The following is a 23385-nucleotide window of genomic DNA, read 5'->3' on the forward strand; positions in this document are numbered from 1 at the left end:
TCACAAACCTATCCGCTTCACGTCGGACTCGGCCCAGAAAGCCTCCAATCGGAGGTAGGGTAAGACAGGGCACCGTCCAATTATGAGCATAAATAATATTCAGTTGCTCACACTCATTTGTTCAGATTCATTTATTGTTCCTTGCGCTGAGGTCTTTAATTATTTCCTCCTCGATATTCAACCTGAGCCTTCCTCTGCAATATCACCATCACGTGTTTTCTCCCACTCCTACCCATTCAAACAGCCTACGGTTTCTTAAGCTGACTATTTACGTATATACCTTTAGTATTTTCTTCTCCTGCTAGGCAGTATTATCCTAGGCAGTATTGCCTACTGTCTAGTAGGCATTGCCTACTAGTCAGTAGGCAATGATCTGCAGTCGATGTAAGGGGGCGGCAATCTTTGAATACGACTAAGAAAGGACAAACTGGAACAAGTGAAGGATACAAGAGATTTCGGTGAGAGGCAGATCGCACCCGATGGGAAAAGCAGGACAAGGAATCGGGAAGCAAAATACGATAGTAAATGGAAAAGGAGGCTTATCCTCGGCACGGTATTAGCACAGACATAAGGGCGATTAATCGTAATTTGCATAATGATTCCACCAATGTACTCGGGGATGTGAGACATAATTGAGTGAAGCGGCATAAGAGAAGTTTGGAAACGATTGAAATGGGGCGATGCCGGAGAAGAATGCTGAAAATGAACTGAATGGAGGGGGAAGCAGAGGAGGCACTTTGATCGCATTTGGGGGGGAAACTTTTAAGGAGGACGATAAGAAATGGAATGAAGCTAATTGGAGACGTCCTGAGGCAGGATGGCTTACTTAAGACCAAAATGGAGGGAGATGTGGAGGAGAATAATTAATGCGGAGAGGAAGGTCAAGGGTGGATTTCGGGAAGCAGGCGGTGGATATCGGGAGTGCGATGAGCTGTATGATTGAGTGTCAGGAGAGTCAGGGATGCAGTCTGGAGAATTCGAAAACAAACCAATCTTTTAATTAGATGATGAGTTATGACGTTCCTCCGTCTTTCTCCTCATTCCTTCCCCAGGAGATCTTAAACAGGAAGCGAAGTTGCTCGGCTCGCTCCTCTCAAATATACACGAAGAATCGTCTTATTCGCTTCAGTTTTTAAAACCCTGTCATCATTCCATGAAAACTCACCCCAATGTCGTGCAATTCCCTCTTTCATCCCCCAAGCAGACGGCGAATCAACTCCGCGCGCGGGGCCGCTCTCTCCCCCGCGGTCGTAATTACGTCCTCCTCGACCATCCCCTCTCCGCCTTTTCTCTTCTCCTCGACTTCGTGATAACGAGGATGAGAGCGAATGAAGGCACTTGAAAGCCAAGAAGGGATTCGGAGGGAGAGGGGGGGGGGTGGGAATAAGACCGAGGAACACTTGGATGAGAATTAAGCCCCCGGGTGTGGAGGTGTTGGGAGGCGAAGCGGTTGAGAGAGGGAGGGTTTTGCCTTGGCCTTCCCTCCCGTAGCCCCCCCAGCCCCTCATTACACCCCCTACACACACTCACGGTGGCTCCCCTCCGGCCATGCATCCCTCGAGGGCTCACACGGGCCGCGTGATGAATGGATCCCACGCGAGGGCGTCCGGTTAGCGTGGTCCCCTCCCCCTTCCTTCGCTAGGGGGGAGGGGAGGGAAGGGGAAAAGGAGGATTGAGCGTGACGTGACGCCGTATCCCCCACCGCTCCCCGAGTTAATGGCTCAACCCCCCCACATCCCCCTTCAGGCGTCGTCTCGCATTTTCACTTGCCCCTCGGCCCCACCACCCCTTCTCCTAGGGGGAGTGCGGGGGGGGCTTTGATAGGGGTCCTGCGGAGAGCGGCAGGGTTAAGCAGGCATCAAAATTAGTGCCCCCCCCCGTCGTAGCAGGGAGGGAGGACGTGGCGGCGGACGGCGGGGCGGGGTGGAAGGAGGCGCGAAGGGGTTTTTCGGCGGGGTTGGAATGGTAAGGGTGAAGCAATTTGAATGATGGGAGGCGGTTGAAGAAGAATGATGCTCTGCTAATGAAAGCCACCGACGAGAGGGTCATCGCTCGCTTGCTTTTATTTATAAAACGACATCCGACGGATGAATAATGGTGGCGGGGGGAGGGGAGGACCTATCCCCTGGACGGCAAAAGGCGACGAATGTCTTTTCCTGAGAATGCGACGAGAATGGAAACAACATAATGAAAGGCGCGAGAACCGTAGATGATGACATAGCGGTGATAAATAAATTTTAGTTCGGGGATGGAGGGGAAAACAATAGTTCATGTGGTTCTCCTCTCCTGGTTTCTGGTGTTGGAAAAAAAACATAAAAGCTTTGTAGAATATCGTAAAACTAAGAAATATTGGAGGCGTTAACACTTTTGCGGGTGAAAGGAGAAAGCGAGGGGAATCGGGAGAGACGTGGGGAGAATGGTGGCAGAACAATACCTGTCGTATGACGGAGTATGCCTGTTAAGGATAATGTCAGGGTTTTGGGAAATTTAGGGCAACTTTAGGCACTAAATTTCTCTAAATTGCTCTAAATATCAGGGAATCTAGCGAAAAAAGTGCCAGTTCATTCCGAAATCAAGTGCAAGTGCTCCGTGGTTAATGAATTTATAATGAATCCATCCCACATGGCTACGGATTTCATGCTGAGGGATGTCGCGAATACGCAGCCGAATTTCAGAGAGCGCAACAAAGATACCGGCAGAAAAATCAGAAAATTGCGACCATGGCAACGATCCTGGAGGCGATAAAAGCGATCGGTCAACATTTCTTTGATTTAACTTCTGCGCTCTGAAAGTGCCACTTGAAAAAATAAGGGACATTATATTTCCCCCGATTTAAAACTATTATTGAAAATGTCGAAACCGTTTGAATTTGAATGATTTTTCAGAAAATGGATTCCTTGCTCGGTGCATAAGAAAGTAAATAGAGAGTCCTATGTATGATGACTATCGCTATAGATTGGATGTCCACCACCTAATATCATCTAATGAGGCTGAATAAAACGATAAATTAACACAAATAGAGAGAATTATTTAAAAAATAGAATGCTTTCAGCTCATAAATTGGCTTTTATTACCAGTGTCTACGAAGTGTAAACCCCACTTTACGTCACAAAATTATTTTTATCAATATGTTGGAATTTGGTCCCAAAATGCGTAGCTTTTGCCTTTTAATTTCGTAAAATATACAAAGTGGACCATCGGAAGGTAATTATGAAGAAAACAGACGATAAACAAAGCTTTCCTGACAAACTGAATAACGCATCAAAACAATTGCCAAACGTATTTCAGCCAAATCACCGTTTTTCTCTTAGCGAGGAGAGAGAGTGAGCCCAAAATAATATTTCGATATTATAATTACTTTTACCTCTCGAGGTCACGTGGAAACCAATACAAATAAAAGCAAATGCACAATATTATGATAAATATTAGTCTGAAAAACGAGCATTCAAAATCGTGTTTTTTTAACGGCAGTATTGCCCATTAGATGTCATACGTTTAGCACAAATTATGGGAATAGTAAATTCGGAATCGTGGGTGTAAAGAATACTGGAAATGGATGAGTTTGTATTCGCAGACGCTTTGGGAAAATATGAAGAATCGCGGTGGCACGGCGCCATCCGAGGTGAGGGCAAAGCCACTTTATGAACAGAGATGAGGCAAACATGAATTCAAAAATGAAATCTGCCGACATTAGTTGCGTAATTTATCGATGAAGTTTGCCCCCCCTTAAATTGTGTTTCGATCTTTTTCAGATCCGTCAGAGATCAATGCGCCCTCGACGTTAATATCGGTGAAGTGTGTACTTAATGAGTCCGAATCATTGAAGTGTTCATTCCGCAGTCTCGCGGCTCCTCATTTCTACAATCCGATATTGACGTCCGAGGATTCAGGGGCGTTTTCAGCTAAATGCAGTGCGATATGCATTAACAAGGAGATTACAAAATTACATTGTGGAGGATTACCTTTTGTACTGAGTACCTCATTGAAGAAGCGTCATACATGTCGCTTTTGGGTTTCATCCAGACTTATTTCCCTTCTCCAGTGAGTGCGGTCCATATTTATATTCAACGGCTACATGTCCATCACGAGTAATCGGGTTTCCAACATTTTCCACTCTTCTAACGTAATAGACGAGCATTAGAATGAGTAACAGACGACTAATTAGAATGAAAAAAAGGCGCTAACGTCAGTATTAATGTATTACACAACTCAATTGAACTATCGCAGTTAAGCTTCAAAATTGACTGGACGTGGTTCTAAATACCAAAGTATCATTATCGAGGTGATTTATGCGGGGGATAGAGAGCACTTGTAGGCCATGTTATTGTCGGTGGAGAGAGGGAATGAAATGACGAGGCTTGGCGGAATGAATGAGAAGGAGGGAGTGGAGGCATTGCATAATTTAAGCAACTGTGTGGGGAGAGGGGATTACGCTTCAACCCTCTCTTTGCCATTCCCTTCAAAAGGCCTCTTCAATGCACTCCCAAACACCCTCCCAACCACCCACAGTGTTATCGCAAATGAGTGCTCGCAAACCCCTGAATTGCTAATTTGGACATTTTACCTTTAAAACTAGATCTTGGATTACAAAACGTTGTTCATCTCTGTGTACTTTCTTCCGCCCTTCATCCCATCCAGCATCCTTATCCTGTTCCTTACCTTTCCTCGCTTGCCCAACATTCTCCCCTCTGTCACAGTTTTCATCTTCTCACTGCTTATTAATAGGGCCTTCATCCACTTTTCCTGCCTCCTGAGGATTTCTCCCAACAAACCCCTCTATCCTCCCCTTTCACCCTACCTACCAATTCCTCATTTGTTTTCTTCTCTGTCCATTTCACCATCTCCATCCTTCTCCACACCCACATTTCAAAAGCCTCCAATCTACGTCTATCCTTCTGCTTCAATGACCATATAAGCACCAAATATAACTGCGCTACATATCAAAGTTTTAAGGAGTCTTTTTCCAACATCCTTATTTAATGCCCCTGTCATCAATTCTTTCCTTGTGGAAGCTTCTTTGCCTAGAGCAGTTCTTCTTCGCATATCTTCGCACCTCGTTTACCGCTGTGGTCTATAACTCTGCTAAGATAAGTTAACTGTTCCACCTATTCTAGTTTATAACTCCTATAGAAACCTTTAGCTAAACCTTTCTCTTTCGCGAAACAGGTAATATCTTTAATTTTGATACATTTATCCTCGTCTCATTCCTACTGAGCTGACTGTTAAATGAGCTCAGCAAATCTTGCGACCTCTTTAGCTTACTAAAAAACTTAAGCTCCATCATCAGCATACTTGATATTACGAATTCCCCGCCCACTTTCCTTCCTACCTCCAGTTCTTCCCATGCCTCCTTAATCATTTCCTCTACATACAGGTTGAACAGCAACAGTGATAATGGGCAACCCTGCCTTACATCTCTTCCTAACACTGCCCATCCGGACTCCCCGTTCCCCACTCGCACCTGAGCAGTCTGAGACATGTACAGGTTGCGGATTAGCCTCATATCACTCCAATCTATTCCTGTTTCCTTTAAAAATTCTCTAAGTCTTCCTAATATCTTCCTTTCTTCCTTCTTAATTCTTCCTAAATTCGTCCTTTCTTCTTCCAAGCCTTTCCGAAATCTACGAAACAGACAAATACATTCTGATTGTATTCTATTTAAGTGATCTCAGCACTGCTATGACAACACGCTTGTCTCCTCTTCCTAATCCTAAAGTGACCTCATTGATTATCCCAAGTACCACTTTTACTTTGTGCAAAACGGGACTTACGAGCTTGTGTTGTTCTCATGTATGGCAGCTGTTTTCTTTTTGAGATGAGAACGAACACTTATCTGATGAAATATTCCAGACAAATTTCTCTCTTATAAACGCTACGAATCAGCCCATAAAAAACTTAGCTTTCCAAGCTTTCTAAAATCCTCACGGAACTTTGCTTGAATGTAATACACCCCCAGGGCGTAAACTTTAAACTCTCTCAATGCTACTTTGGTAACGAAACAAGTTGAGGAAGCCAAGGTTGGTTTATTTTTTGATACATCGTGCCATTAAATAGACTTGTTTATACTTTTAACATAGAAATAGAAATTCGTGCCAGATGTAATATATATTAGAAGGTGATACGGGATTAATGTTAAATGGGTGCTTTTAAGAGGAAATGGGATAGCAACTCTGATAGAAATGCAGCGTTGGTCAGTTCTTCCACACTGAATAAATTTTTTATTTATTATCGCAATTATTGCGTGGGGAAAATTAATCACCATTTTGATTTTTTTTTGGCGGTACACTGATCACGTGTTGCGCTGTATATTGCGTTAATCTATCAGGTTGGTTCCGTGCCTCGGTGTTTATTACCGCCGAGTTGTAATCGGTCTGACGCCATATTTGACAAGTGTGCGCCGAATCAGATGTGCGAACGGTCATCGTGTCGGAGGACCTCATGCGTGACGCCGGAGAATATTTGGACGACTTATGTCTTAAAGGGGTCACCGCTTTTCTTTAGCAATGCATACAAGGTCATCGCAGGGTAGATCCATAGGCGGGTTCAATAAATAACTGGAATTTGAGTTATTTGAAAAGAATTACATTTATTCATCGGCATCAATGTTATCCCCTTCGAAGTATTGCCCCTTAGATATTACACAGTTATGCCGGCAGAAATGTTTCAATTCTCGAAGCATTTCTGGAACTCGGGACGCAATAAATTCCACATGAATCCTATCTTTTTAGAGAGCAATGGGTTACGGTGGTAATCACGACAGAGTCATGGAGGAATTGCAAAAATATTTCCACTAACCTCAACCAATTCCAGTCACACTCTTCACCTTCTCCATATATAAAACAAACTTTGACAGCAACAAACAATATAAGAACACATAAAAAGATCACTCACGCGTTATTTCTTGATCATTTCGACGGAATTTAGCTCCGTCTTCCTCGGAAGAAACAGTGCCACTTACGTACTATATCGTGAACAGTAGTACTCATATATTCTAAACTCGTGTATATATATATATACAGGAAATATGCAGAAAATTTCCAGCGGGCGTACGGGGAATGGGAGCAACGTTATACTAAGTGTGTAGCAGCTCAAGGAGCATACTTTGAAGATTATTAAGTCGATGTAAGTATATCGTCAATAAAATTCTTGTAAAAAAATCAGTCCTACCACTTTTGTGTGCGACCCTGTATATATATATGCATATACACACCCGAGGGTGGTAGAATAAGTCCTCAGAAAATCCAAGGGATGGCGCTCATAGTATCGAAAATAAATTTTTTCCATTAAATAACACTCCTAGTTAGCTGTTAAAGTTTCAGCTGTATCCGCCATATAGTTTCGTTGTTGTGATCGATCGAAGTAAATAACTTTAATTTCCTTGTAAAAATTGAGTTTCGAGCAATGATTAAACACTTGTATTTGAAAGAGTTGACGCCGAAAGAAATCAAAGCTGAGTTGGACGGAGTTGATGGCACATCTGCACCCGTGTCCTCAGCTGTTTACAATTGGGTGAATGAGTCTAAACGTGGTCGTCTCACATCCACAAAAGATGAGTGCAGATCCGGACGCCCTGTGGAAGTGTCCACCCCCGAAACGATTGACAAAATCCACGATATGATTTTAAGAGATCGGCGACTCAAAGTACGCGAAATAGTAGAAGCCATAGGTCTATCACAAGGTACAGTAGCTTCATTTTTGCACGAAAAATTGGGCGTGAAAAAAATCTCGGCAAGATGGGTGTCGCGTTTACTCACAGCGGAGAATAAACGCAATCGTGTGGTCGACTCTGAAGTTGTTTTTGTGCATTTCCGTCGCACTCCTGATGAGTTTCTGCGTCGATATGTAACTGTTGATGAAACTTGGGGACACCACTACGCTCCAGAGACAAAGCAACAGTGAAAGCAGTGGATTTTTGAAGGCAAACGGACTCCGAAGAAGGCGAAGACGGTCAAGTCGACCGGTAAGGTCATGGCCACGGTATTTTGGGGTGCTCGCGGAATCACCTGCATTGATTACTTGAAAAAAGGGAACAACGATAACAGGAGAGCATTATTGGAAAGGCCGAGTAAAGAAATCAAGGAAAAGCGTCCTCATCCGAATAAGATTCTCTTTCATCAAGACAATGCACGGGTGCACACCTGCACAGTTGCGATGGCCAAAATTATTGAATTAAAGTTCCAATTAAAGTTCTACATCCACCGTATTCACCAGATTTGGCCCCCAGCGACTATTTCTTATTTCCAGGCTTGAAGAAATGGCTTGGCGGACGAAGGTTTACGTCTACATCTCTAACGAGGAAGTAATCCATCAAACAAATGCCTATTTTGAGGAGCTTCCAAAATCCTACTTTTTAGACGGCTTAAAAAAATTGGAAAAACGCTTAGACAAATGTATAGAATTGAAAGGAGATTATGTTGAACAATTAAAAAAAATGCCCAAAAATTGTTTTTTCTACTTTTCCTAAGGGCTTGTTGTACCACCCTCGTATATTCATTAGCGTGGAATTAGATACAAGGAAAAGGGATAGGAACACATATAAAGGACGAACACAGGAGAGGTGGAGTAGACAGAATGGAGTAGATCACAAGTGAAAAAATATTTCCTAGACCGGGACTTGAACAGTTGCCGGGCCGATGCTCTTAACCACTTCAGCTATCGAGGAAACGTAATTTACATTGAAATCTACTGAGAGGGGTTTATGCAACCAAGTTCCCCGATTCTTTGGCCAAGGGATAGCGTTAGGGAGCGGTTTCACACAACAAAAGGAGAAATAGACGACACGCAAAAGGAAAGAGCAGCAGGGAAGCAATCATACAACATCATAAATGATAAGAACAGTGCGTTTCATGGCACGCATAGTCAGAAGAAGAAGCGAGTCACATTGGCCTAATACACATTCAAACACGAAAACCCGCCATATGACGAACATTTACTGTTACATTCTGGTCCAGGCGAATGATTTTTACGCTCTCAAATTGTTTCATTGTAATGACAATTAATCGGATTACTTCGTTAAAAGGATTACTGTCGCGGTATCTCCCCCAGTTATTTGGAATTTTGCTTAAATTTAAGAAACTAATGGGTATTTAGTTAACATCAATATGTATATGGAAATAATATTAATGGTCCCTACATTCGCTACGTTATTTATGCGTAAAATATATATCTAATCATTTGAGATCAGCTGCCAGTGACAAGTATAAGAATAAGACAAGGAGTCTCATAATTTGAATACCATTCGTCTTGAACGGGACGCTCGGAACCAGATTCCCCGTTCCCATTCACACACAGTGCCCTTGCTGCTATCCAGATGGGAGCACTCGGTCGAGGCGAATGACTTTTGCAATCGGTGGAATTTCGCATTTCAATGCACTTCGACTGATGACTCCGTCATAGTAACTGTCACGGAATCTTCCACATTTCTTTGTCCTTGACGTGGAATGAGGGTTAGATATCAGCGTACTTGAACGAAACATCTTTTCTCCGTTCATTGGCAAACACGTATTCGATGTGGGAAAATGTCACCTTCCATCGGTCGGTTCAGCACTTGACCCCCTTGTGATGATTTCTCTCTCGGGTGCATTCGCTCTCGTTTTGGGGCACCTGGTCCACCCTACAAATCATCCCGCATCGTCAATTCAGCCTTTGGAGCGATGAAAAAGAAAACAAGGGAAGCGAAGCATTGGAGACGGATTAGCACACCTCCGCATTTTCAGGAAAGTCCTCTCTATTTCGCTCGGTCCGACACAACAGAAATAGCACGATTCGAATTTTTAATGGGATTTACGATTGCCGCGAAGCCTTTCTTTTAGACTTGGCCGGGAACCCTTTCCTTCCCCTTACCCCCCCCCCCCATCACCCCCGTCCCAGCCCTCCTTCCCTTATGCCTTCACTTGCTCCGCCTACCCGGAGTTGTTCGCTTCGACGCTGAATTCTCACCGTATTTATTTATTTTTTTTCCAAAGTTTTCGCTGGACTCGGACATATTTACGTCTTCTTTTACGCCTCTCGCCTCAAATAATAATGTAAAAAAAAACCCGCTAGAATTGGCTCTCTCTCTCTCTTATCTCGCTAAGGTTTCTCGCGCGTGGCCGGAAGCGTCGATTTTGTCGTCACGATATCGAACCACGTACTCCAAAGCGGGCGGGTGGGGGGGTACTTACGAATCTCAACCCGTCGCCGTCCGTGCCCAATTCCGCCCACCACCGCGTGGGAAAGCGGGGGCGACCCTTGGAGATGAGAGGAAATCGGCTCGGTCCGGTGTTCGCCTGCGGTCGGCTAAGGGGGGCGGGCAAAACGAACGAAGGAGCAGCTAGGCGCAGGAATAAACTCCCTCCCTCGGGTGCGAAGCCCGACAGCATTTATATTTCTTCGGTCGGACGACGCGATGAAGGAACGTGGCGGCGACCTACTGAGCCCGATCCCCTATCACCGAGCTACCTACTCACTCACCCCCCCCCCCCATACGGGGGTGAGTGAGTAGGTAGCTCCTCTCAGATCACCTTCCTCGATGTCAATATTTCCCTTAGCAATAACAAATTCCTGACCTTTGTTCACACTAAACCTAATAATAAGAAGCAATACCTTCATTACAGCAGTTGTCACCCCTCCAATACCAAGCGCCCCCTCCCTTACTCCCTCTCTATCCGCGGTCACCGCATTTGTAACCATCCCGAATCCCTTAACAAATACCTCAACAACCTTCACCACTCCCTCCTCCAACGAGGATACCCTGATTCTCTCCTCCTTAAAAAAATACTCAAACATTCCTGCACCCCCAGGCCTGCCTCAACCACAGACTCCCAGCCTCCCAGGCCTACCTACTTCCCAGGCATTGTCTCTCAAATTCATCCTCAAAGACCCATTCCCCATCCTCAAAAATCACAACACTTCCTCCAACCTTCTTCCCAAATGCCCCTCTGTCACCTTCAAACGTCCCGCCAACCTAGCAGATATCCTCAAATCCACCAAGCCGCTCTTAAAATCCCCTCACACCCCCAGAGCCATACCCACTCCATGTCATCAAGGAAGATGTAAAACCTGCCCTATTTTCACTACTCCACCCCACTCCATCCCACAATTCAACTCTCTCGCGGCCTTCCCCCACTCCTCTTGCACTTCCAAGAATGTTGTTTATCTTCTAACCTGTTACCTCTGCCCGGCCTTTTACATAGGTCAATGTTCCACACCCCTGAACCTTACGCTTAACAACCACCGCGACTCGTGCAATCCCTCCTCCCCGTCCGCGGGTCTCCCCATCCCTAAACATGCTTCCCATTATAATACCCCTTTCAACCAGTGTTACTATGTTTCCGTCCTAGCGTCCCTTCCCACATCCGATAACCCTATAGAATTAAAAACGCTTGAAATGGCATTTATTTACCTCCGTATGGCCAATAAGCATCCAGGCCTCAATGTCGTTCACTGATGGGAATGGCCTAAAATTGTTACTTTGTGGAAGCGATGCATATCGGAGAGTTAAAAACTTTGTTTTCCCGCATGAGTTTTGGTGTGCGTGGCCTTTGTTTCGACTTGCAGGGTCTTGGTTACGACTTAGTAAGTTGAAACCTGGTCCTCGGATGTTGCAATAGTTGCGGTGAGCATGTTGTTCTATTTTCCGATTTTGTGTCAATTCCACCTCCTCCCTCTCCCTCCTTCCCTATCTCCGCTCCCCTCTAGTCTCTCCTCTCCCTTTCCTTTCCCCAACCATTCCTCTCACCCCTCCTCCGCCTCCCGTTCTCCCCTTCACCTGGCCCCCTTCCCTTTCTCTCGCACCCCTCACCTCTGCTATTCCAGCAGTCATCACTTCTCTATCTTCCGATGAAGACGGAGCAGAATTCCGTCGAAATTATCAAGAAATAATGTGTGAGTGTTCTTTTTATGTGTTTCTATATTGGTTGTTTGTGGCTGTCCAATTATATATATATATATATATATATATATATATATATATATATATATATATATATATATATATATATAATTTATCTGTCCCTCTCTTCCTTGATAAAGGTGGCAACGACCACCGAAAATTCGAAAAATAGTGAGTCTCTTTTTTGTGTGTTTTTGTGTTTTTTTCTGTGTCCACTAGTGCTAAGTGTTATACATTATTATTCACGTCCTTGAGACTTTCAAAAAGTGTTATATATATATTATATATATATACATATATATATATATATATATATAAAACTTCACGTCCTTGAGACTTTCAAAAAGTGTTATATATATATTATATATATATACATATATATATATATATATATATATATATATATATATATATATATATATATATATATTAATATATATTAATATATAAAACTTTTTGAAAGTCTCAAGGACGTGAATAATAATGTATAACACTTAGCACTAGTGGACACAGACAAAAAAACAGAAACACAAAAAAGAGACTCACTATTTTTCGAATTTTGGGTGGTCGTGACCACCTTTATCAAGGAAGAGACGGACAGAACTGAAGGGAATACGAGGGCTGGAGTGATGGATCGAAGGGGAAGGTGGGGAGAGAATTCCGAAGGGACGGGTTTGGAGGGGCAGCGTTAGAAGGTTGGGGAAAATGTAGAAGGTGATGTGGGTGGAAGGGGGATGAAAATATAATCGGAGCAGGGTAATTAATGCCTAATATTGAATCCTGGCCAATTCCAGGACTCCAAGAGCCAGATGAAGGATTGCTCTAATGTTTTCAGTTTCAGAGGAGGATCAGAGGGTGGGAGGGATGCTTTGATGGATACACTATAGCATTTATCAAAGGGGGTGTTGTGTTCGGAGGCGTGTTTGGGGATAGGGAGCATATCAATTAGGGAAGAGTTTTTGCATGAGGCTCGGTGGTTGTTGATTCTGATATTGAGGGGTGTGGTGCACTACCCAATATAATAGGCAGGAATTGGCCAGTCTGCGAATTTATATTCATATATGTATGATATTTATGACACTGAATGTAACTGGGGAATCCCAAATATCAGTTGTGTTATTTGGATGAACGGGATTTAGTCTGCCGGTAAGTCAAGAAACTGCGATCGTTATTGAATTTATTAATAAAACAAAATGATAGGCATGGAATGACATTTGAGGCGAGCGAAACAAAGTTTATGATTTTTACAGGAATGATCAAGGCTTTGGTAAGCCCAACCTTTTGAGTACAAAAACAAGAGGAGATAAATAGTATTACCTATCTCAAAGAGTTTTGAGTCAAAATTGTGTAAGTAGTAATGGTATAAGGATAAGCATGACATTAGCCAAAGAATATTTCACAAGTAGGAGAAAATTGATGACAGGGACGCTGAGTAAGGAAGTTAAGGCAAGTTTATTGAAACCTTTCATCTGGGGAACATGGCCGTTAAATCATTATGATAGGAGTAGATTGTAGGCTTTTGAAATGTGGGTGTAGAAAAGGATGGAGAAGGTGAAATGGACCGAAAGGAAAAATAAATGAGGGAATAGTTAGAGGGGAGGAGTCGTTTGGGAGAAATCATAAGGAGGCAGAAGAAAGATGGATGAAGGGGGTATTGACCGGCAGTGGGATGTTGAAGACTGTGGAGTAGAGGGGAGAATGTTGGTCAAACGAGGAAAGAGCAGGAATAGGTGATTGGGACGTTGGACGAGATGAAGGGAGGAAGGAAGTATACGCAGAGATGGATAGGATTAGTTTGTTATGTAGGCTGGTCAGTGTTGTCTAGTTTGCCTCTATACGAAACCTATCTTAACAACGAACAATCAGGAAAGATTGAAGGAGAGGTGGGCTTGAGGGAAAAAGGCCTTCGACCGGCATAAAGCATCGCCCTCCAGAACCAGGAGGGTGATTTTCCGAATGGTGTGCCATGTTGATTCCTCCGCCGTTGTAATCGTGGGCTCAGAGCAAAGCAGCATTCCGTTTCCCTATAAACCTGTTACCCAGGAAATCAATCACCATGGCTATAGAATCCACTCTCATGTCTCCACGCTCGTTGAGGTACTCTCGTTAATGGAAGCTTGTGGCCGTTCTCACGTCCCACGCGATGATAGCAATGCTGCTATCGAACTGTTCCGTGGACTGGAGAACAGTGTGGACGTGTTCCAGGTACTCCATGACGTGGAAAAGAGTCGAAACGGCACTCAAGTACGTATTACGCCGACCGACTTTAAATATCTCAGGAAAAATGTGTCTTAAACTGATAAGCTAATGCAAATATTCCGAATTCATTCCCGTCTAAATACTTTTAATTTCGCTCTCAAAAGAGATGCTCAGCACTTTTATATGTATACGTATACATATATATATATATATATATATATATATATATATATATATATATATATATATATATATATATATATAACGATCGTATATCTTTCAATAAGTATCCATTATCGTCTGTAGTAGTTTTATATGAAGTTTACATTAAAGTAATCTACAAAAATACTAACAAGATATCGTAAATCAAAGGGTTAAGCAGAATTTAATATTTGAACGCAGAAGTTAAAGGCGTAATTTCCGCGGTACGGGAGATGCCACCATGTTCTTAAATATTCCAGTTTTTTCTCTTGGCTGAGAATAGATAGACATACATGATTGACGTTAAAATACATGAAGTCTCTTTGTAAACAATACATGACATAGATAGCCTCGCTGTACACTGTTTAAGTCATGTATTTCTTCGGCTAGAGCGGGAAACGGGTTTTCATTTCTCCATATTTCGCCGTTGGGCGCAAGAATAATGTGCTCACTCTTCAGTTTTTTCCTCTTCCATGATTTCACATCTAACTCAGTATCAGTTGAGAGACAAACATGCGCTGATGGTGCGGTCTTTAAGGCAATTTTAAAGGGAGAAATGACCCAAAATTCTAGGTAAAATGCCGGGCACAAAGAAACATTAAAAAAAATTATTTTCTAAATAAACCAATTGTTGATTGGAACACCTTACCTGCAAAACTATCCGAGCCCTTTCCTAACAGAAATCATACTTCTAGGAAAAGACGTAAGGAATTTATGCAATAATTTAATTCATGTGTGGTGTATTGTATTATATGTCATAGCTTAATTTTTTTAATTTATGTTTTTTTTTCTTGCTGATTGATTGATGTAAATGAGATGGGGATTTTCTTGCTTTGTTAAAGAGATTTCTGTTTTGAAGTTCCCTTTAAGTGTACTTTTGTTTAATGTCTGATGTGATTTGAACTGATTTGAACCGGATGTCCTTTGTTTTTGAGTGACACTTGAAACTGTCCATCAGGAAATGTGGTTATTAATAAATAAATAAATGTGTACGTCTGTCTACAAGAACGATAAATTGATAAGAAACGGCAGTTTCAAAGCTTCGCTTCGGGGAGAAAGCTTGGGCAGATCTTAGGAAAGAGGCGGGGAACCCAAATTTTATAGGCAGAAATGATCACAAATTTAAGATAAAATGCCGGGCACAGAGAACAAATAAAAAAAAATTTTCTTTTCTAAATAGAACAATTGTTGAGTGGAACACTTTACCTGCAAAAATATTCGAGCCCTTTCCTAACAGAGTGTATACTTTTAAGAATAGGCGTAAGGTATATATGTAATAATTTGATTGATGTGTGGTGTATGGTATTATATGTAATAGCTTAATTTTTTTAAATTTATCTTTTTGATTCTTGCTGATTAATTATTGTAAATGGGATGGGGATTCACTTGTTTTGTTAAAGAGATTTGTGTTTTGAAGTCTGGTTTTATGTATTATCTTTTGCAATTATTTGGGACTTGTGTGCCACCTGACAATGTCTATCAGCACATGTGTATTTTTAATAATAAATAATTATATAAGGAGTATGTCATTAAGTATTTGGACACTTTAGACCCTGTACAAATTACTAATTATAAAGACATACAACTTATTCACACACACACACACGCACGCACGCACACACACACACACACACACACAAACACACACACACACACACACACATATATATATATATATATATATATATATATATATATATATATATATATATATATATATATATATATACCACGATTGTGCGGAAAAACTCGCACAAGTGGCACAATACTGGCCTGACACAATATAACACAAGTAGAATAGAATAGCAACATTTAAAAGGACACTCACACGGTATACTGTTCGGCCCTCTCATAGGCCTTCTTCAAGTGAGACACTCACTTGAAGAAGGCCTATGAGAGGGCCGAACAATTTACCGTGTGAGTGTCTCAATGCAACAATTTCAGAGTGTAAAAATCATTCGCCTTCACTGGGATCCCAGTCAAGGCGAATGATTTTTACGATCTGAAATTGTTGCATTGAAATGCACATTAGCGGATGACTCCGTTAAAAGTTACTGTTGCGCCATCTGCCGCAGTTTCTTTGGAATTCGTGTGAGTGTCCTTTTAAATTTTGCTATTCTCTTCTATTTGTGTTATATTGTGTCAGCCCATATATATATATATATATATATATATATATTAGGTAATCTAACGGTTAAGGTAGGTTTTTGGGTGGACATAAATTCTAATTAATTAATTTGTGACCCATAGCAAAATACAACAACCTACTTTACATCAGGTCCCTCTTCAGCTATGAGTACTTCCTGCCTCCCTTCATCCCGTCCAACATCCCTATCCTGTTCCTTTCCTTTCCTTGCTTGCCTAACATACTCCCCTCAATTACAGTCTTCAACATCCCACTGCCGGTCAATACCTATTTCATCCACTTTTCCTGCCTCCATAGGATTGCTCCCAACAAACCCCTCTCTTCGCCCACCATACCAAGTACTTCCTCGTTTGTTTTCTTCTCTGTCCATTTCACCTTCTCCATTCTTCTCCACACCCACATTTCAAAAGCCTCCAGTCTACGTCTACCCTCCTGCTTCTGCCGTACATAGCTACGCTCCAAATCAAAGTTTTTACGAGTCTTTTCTCAACATTCTTACTCAACGTCCCCGTCATCAACTCCCTCCTCCTTGTGAAAGCCTCTTGGCCTAGCGCAATTCTTCTGCTTACGTCCTTACTACTTTGACCGTGTTGGTCCAAAATACTACCGAGATACGTAAACTGTTCTAACTCCTCTAGTTTTTGCCGTCCTATTTTAATGTTAAGCTTAGGCTTTTTCCTTCAAGAAAATCGCATAACCTTTGTGTATATATATATATATATATATATATATATACACACATCTGTATATATATATACATCTGTATATATATATATATATATATATAAAACAGTAATTAACCCGAAGGTCGGTTTAGTAGGTGATGGTAGAGGTCACCCAGTACTAATCCCTATACGGCGTGTGAAATTCACACATCAGGGTAGGGTGGGTTGTTCCTGTTGTTGTTCCTTTCCCTGTGCCAGTTATGGTTTCCCAGGAAGACCTGGTACCCGAAAAATACCTTTAGCTTGGGTGGAGCTGCAGGTTCCCAGGGTGCCTTGCCCAGGAATTGAACCCGGGACCCTCCGGTCAGCAGTTCAACGCTCTACCCACTGGACTACCGCGACCCACACACACACACACACACACACACACATATATATATATATATATATATATATATATATATATATATATATATATATATATAACGTAGAAGTACTCACGTACTCACGAAAGCAATATAACCCTTGGAAAGACATTAACAGTTAAGAAAGTTCAAGCTTTCGTCTTTCGCGGAGGCCTTCTTCAGCTAAGACTGTCTCTCCCTGTATGTATATATATATATATATATATATATATATATATATATATATATATATATATATATATATATATATTTATATACATACATAGAATATATATATGTTTATGGTTATATATATATATATGCCATAAACACAGTAATTAACCTAAAGGTCCGTTGGATAGGTGATGGTAGAGTTCACCCAGTACTAAGCCCGACGGCGTGTGAAAATCACACCTCGGGGTAGGGGGGCCAGTTCCTTTCCCTCTCTCTCTTTATATATATATATATATATACATACATATATGTGTGTGTGTTATATATATACATATATTATATATGTATATATATGTATGTATATATATATATATATATATATATATATATATATATATATATATATATATATATATATATATATATATATACACATATATATATATAAATGCAAACACACACATTCCGCCTGCATAATCTCAATTAATTATATTAGCTGAAATGAGGTTTGCTCGCATTTCCATGGTTGTTTTTGAAAAAAAACAGGGAAACAGTAAACGTTAAAGGACTCACAATTACTGCTCCGAGCATGTTAAAAAATTCAGGCCGCCTTCCCCGTGACTCTGAGAGAAGGTAGCTCCTTCCGTTTGAGAGGCGCGCGATTCAGGTATCACTTATCTCCTCGCCGTCTTTCAATCCGAAACCTCTCTCTCTGCATGACACGCGAGCGCTTCTCTGGGGGGAATAGTGAAACCACTCGCTGCTGCGTCGCATGCCAAAGCCCGAAAGTCGAGGATCAAACTCGGTGGATGGATGCCTTTCGATTTGATCAGTAAGGAATCTAGCCACCTGCGTCTTATTTCCTTAAAGAAAAGAAGAAGCAAAGTCCCTCCAGGATACCCCGTGCACTACGCTCCCTTCAAATATTGTTTGTCTTCTTTTCGACCCGAGCCCACGTTGAATTGTCGGAGTTGGAGGAAAGAGCCTTGTTGGAAAGGCAAAGTTTATTATTTGAAGTGAAAACAATTGCTTTTGATCTTGGAGGAATTTTTTTGAAACGAAAGATGCTCTGAAAAATAGCTGGGAGTGCAAAACTTGTTATTTCTCCGGAGACTTGTAAAGGGTTTTTAGCGGACTTCTTGCAGCGATCTTTAGTACGATGCTCCCTATTTCCCGATACCATCAAATCTCCACAACCGGTCAACAGTACTATCCTGCATTGCGTGTGAAATGGAAATATCAAATACGGGCGTACACCCGACACTTTACGTTTGTCGGGGGCCGCCTCTCTTTTGCCCAGGAGAAAGAATCATAGGCGCACATTAAAACTAGAGCCATTGGTTGATTAACACGGAGAATTTTGATGACGAGTCTATCGAGTATTACGTTTCTGCAATGGTCGGACGAAACAAAGTCTGTGCGTTTTCTCTGGCAGTTCAGAAAAGCCAAAAATTTTGGAGTCGAGAATTCCAGCGATTGATCATTTAAACTCGATATTTTAATCGAATGTGTCCATCATCTGGGGGAATGTTGGCGGATACTTAACCGGATGGGCAAATGCACACTCATTAATCGGCACCCGGGTCTCATTCGACGTCGGATAAGTAAGCACTCTGAGGGGACATATGAAGTCATATATTGCCCGAGGAGAGGGACATTCTGAGGAGCGGGGGAATAGTGGCCAGCCGGGGTCACGGCAGACTCACGAAGGGAAAGCATACAGCCTGCAGTCTTCGCACTTTTTCACGCTTGCAGTCACCAGAGTGTCCGTGAGCACGAGGATAAAAAAACCACGTGCTTTTTGATGCTCCAGAAATAATAACCTTTGCTTCACGTTTCTTCATCAGCTCCCCTCCTTAATATCTGATTACTCCCGTCAACATTGGGGGAGGGGATGGAGGGAAGGAATTAGATCTCCCTCACCACTTTCACACGTTTTGATGTCCATGCACTTCTCACCGTACACTTCCACTAAATGATGATGAATTTATATCGGAGAAGTAGTCGTCAGTTGGCTTCGTTATGCAGAGGGAGAAATGTACGACGCCGGCATTAAAAAGCTGGTTACAAGGATGCAAAAAAAGAATGATCGTCAAGGCAACTATGCAGAAAAATAGCTAAATGCTCAGCCTTTCCAACGATGCACACACAGTTGAGAATAAATGTGACTTTTCATGAAAAATATTAGGAGACCTTGCTATTCGAATCGCCCTCGTATTTAATTCTACCTATGCTTAACTATCATATATTAGTAGAATAAATAGAACGACGAAGGAAAGAATCAAAAAAATCGTAGGGCAGCATGTGGCTTATAGGGATTTCTGATCCTAAAGGTTGGCTAGGGAATGATGCGATGTGAAAGGTGACTGCGAAACCAAATACTAAAGGCGAATGCTGAATACCAGAAGAACAGTCAGAATAAGAATTATAAGGAAGACTTAAAGAAAAGAAGGCCACGATGATCACTACAAATAAAAAAGGAATCACAAGGAAAGCCTTAGAGACTCAATGGTTTTTTTAGAAAGGTAACATAAGAAGGAAAAAAAACCAATTGTACTCTTGAAGAATATCTGCAAAGAACAATTACGCCGGCAAAATGCAAAAAGATGCCAGACATAAGAGTCGCTCGGGTTTAAGATGAATGGAATTTTAAGAGGTTAGACTATGGGAAACTTATATTTGGAAAGAAGGCACGATAAGAATTGTAGAATTGAATGTATGGGACAGGCCATCGGTCAAAAATGCAGGGACGGTGTCCTCGCCGAAAGAGAAGGGCACGCTCTCAGGTTTGCGGTCCACAATTAGGATCACAAAATTGCAAGAATTGCAAATGCCTTGCAAGTAGCATTTTGAACGGTCGGATAAGTCCGACCGACCATCTTACTGAGAGACTGATAGTGACCGTGATTTCATCCCTTCGGATCCACTAGTTTCGATGCGTAGGCTTGGATACTGCCGCACTGGCGTCAAGGGTAAACTCAATCGTTCGGCAAAATGGATGGTGAGCTACTTTGATGTGAATCGTAGATACTACTGAATAAAGTCATTGAGAACACAAAGTAATCAACCAAAAGGTTGCCACGATAGTCGAGGGCAGAGCTCACCTATTACTAAGACCTGCATGGCATGAGAAATCCACAATCCAGGGTTTAAGGGGGCGCCAGTCCTTTTCACTTGTTCCGCTTGTGGTTTCCTAAGCACAACTGGTACCCAAGAAGTAGCAAGCTAAGGGGAAGCTGAGGGTGAGCATAGTGGCCCCCGAAATTGATTAAGTGGACAATTGGGAGTAGAAAGTAGTTTTACTGGCTGGAGGGTCCAGGTTCCATTCCTAGTCACCTCTCTGAGCATCCTCTTGTTCTGCTGGTGAAGAGACTGCCTCAGAGTTTCAGAACGTCCGTGGGTTTATTACTAGATCTATTTATATTCGTTTTAATCAAAATGCGCCAGTTTTCCTAACTCCTTATTTCTCCAAGTAATCCTCCTTTCCCTTTATTTCTCTTCAATTTTTATTCATACACACACACCCCCCTATATATATATATATATATATATATATATATATATATATATATATATATATATATATATATATATATATATAACACACACACATACACACATATGGCATATATATACTTTTACCAGGAGTTAACTTCGAGAAGTGCTTAGGCATTGATTTCTTAACTGAGTTGCCACAGTTTTCTTTAACTCTGCGCTACAACATCCTCGCCGAATATGGCCGCGGAGTGGTCGAACTACTCAGCTCTCGGACATGTGTTTACACATATAATCTCAAAGTGAGTGAGGAGTGTCCTACATTTATTCGCGTCCCTCGGCGGCGGAGATCCCTCCGGCGACGGAGAGAGCGCCCTCTTCCGACGCCGGACCGACGCGACCGTCGCCCCTACCTGAGAATCCTCGGCGGCTTGAAGGAGACGTCCACCCGGTAGATGCTGTCCGTCGCCAGCTTGACCGTCTTCGACTGCTTGAACCTCCCCCGGCCGTCCATCTTGCAGTACACGGGACTGCCGCTGGGCTCCCTCCTGATCGACAACGTCACTTTGAAAGTCGAGCCCTTGGGAGAGGGCAACGTGCCCCCACCGGCACCACCACTCACACCACCGCCTCCGTCTCCCGCACTGACACTGTAGCCGCGAGTCAACCGGAAGCCCCCTCCGCCGCCGCCACCGCCACCACCACCGCCCCCGTCGATGGACACGGTTGACTGCCGCCGGCCGGGTTCCATGTCCGAGGGGCACTCGAGGGCACACCCTTTGGGGTCACACGCCGAGCGGCTCCGTCTCCCTCTCGACCATGCCCCCCGCCAACAGCAGCCGAGAGCCCCCGGACGCACGCTCACGAGGTCAGCGAGGGGCGGGAGGGCGGCGGAGGGAGAAGGGCCGGCCGCTCCTTTGGAGGGCACGCGAGGCGATTGGAAGCGACCGGAAGGGAACTGGATGGCATGTGGAAGGAGCGCTTCCGGAGAGGGAACTGATCCACCAAGAACAACAATTACACCAGCAACAGAGGGAAACACGACATCAAACAAACAAACAAATTACCCCCACAAACAATGGCGGGTTGAATTCCGCGCCTCTCTCTTGGTTTCGTTCCTCGATTATCGTCCACCGACTGCTGGTTCTTCTTCCTCGCGAGTCCTTTTATTTCCCCGTTTGTTATATTTCAGTCTCCTTCCCTTCCGTCTTCTCTCTGGGCTCCTTGCGCGCGGAGGGAGTCGCAGGGATTTGCTCGAAGGTCGGCCTCCCGGAGAGGGAGCACCAGCAATGCCCTCTCCCGAGGGAAGGAGGGGAACTGATGAAGGCATTTCCCGCGCGCCCGTCGCCCGCTCTTCGGAGACGGCGCCACCTCTGCCGCCGGAGTCCTCCCCTCTCCCCTCCCCTCGTTCCCCCCTCCCCCATACCACTCTCACCCCTAGTCTCAGAGGGTCAAGGGAGAAATGCGAGCGGGAGAGAGCAAGTGCGAAGAAGAGGGTGAATTTGAGACGACTTCCTTTTTTTCGCCCGCGAAAATGGCGAAAGTCCCTTTCCGGCAGTAAAATAATTTTACTTTTTTTCGAAAAATAATTTTCCCCCGCAAAATCGTGTGCCATAAAGACTCGAGAGAATTTAAAATGATCTCATCCGCGTGCAACTCTTGAATCAGATGGGTGTGCGTGCGGTCATATTTATGAATACATTCTCGTAAATGGAGAAAGAAAACATCGGATGTGCTGTCCTACCGAACGGAGTAAAGCAGTGAGCCAGGAACATCCTCAGGGCCATGCGTGAGTGGGTCGGAGTCAGAAGGAGCCAAATACTTTTATAAAGGGATAATGATATTTGCATGCATGCATGAAACATTTTTCAAATGTTTCATGAATTATGTCCCGTTTGGTCATTCGTTTACGGCTAAGCATCTGACTATTTATAAACTAGTATTATTTCCTGGGAATCGCTAGGATGCTGACAAACGCATGCCGGCCATACCATTCCAGTTCGGTGAGTTCCAATCAGCGAACCTATTCATAGCAACAATCGTAACCACAATGGAGTTGCAGATAAACAAGATGGCGAATATCAGGAGAGGCAGGTTCCTGGCGTTTGTATTTAAATTATATAGAGAAATGTAAAATCAAACGTTTAAATAATTCTTCAAAAATCAGTTTCTTTGTTTTATTATGGTATTGGAACCGTTTCTCCAATAAGAAAACCTTTTTTGTTTTAC

General features: G+C 42.9%; 1 protein-coding gene across 6 annotated transcripts in view; it reads right to left on the reverse strand.

The window, feature by feature from the left end:
* Positions 1-22463, reverse strand: part of LOC139695698 (CB1 cannabinoid receptor-interacting protein 1-like) — a 288521-nt gene extending 266058 nt beyond the window's left edge. For all 6 annotated transcript variants that reach the window (XM_071594477.1, XM_071594476.1, XM_071594478.1 and 3 more), the window contains exon 1: positions 21570-22463. In XM_071594477.1, coding sequence (XP_071450578.1) covers positions 21570-21907 — 338 coding nt within the window. In that variant the 5' untranslated portion in view covers positions 21908-22463. The remainder of the gene's footprint in view (positions 1-21569) is intronic.
* Between the last annotated feature and the right edge of the window lie 922 nt (positions 22464-23385).

This window comes from Hetaerina americana, unplaced genomic scaffold (genome assembly GCF_022747635.1).
Source record: "Hetaerina americana unplaced genomic scaffold, ioHetAmer1.1.p SCAF_62, whole genome shotgun sequence".
NCBI classification, from domain to species: domain Eukaryota; kingdom Metazoa; phylum Arthropoda; class Insecta; order Odonata; family Calopterygidae; genus Hetaerina; species Hetaerina americana.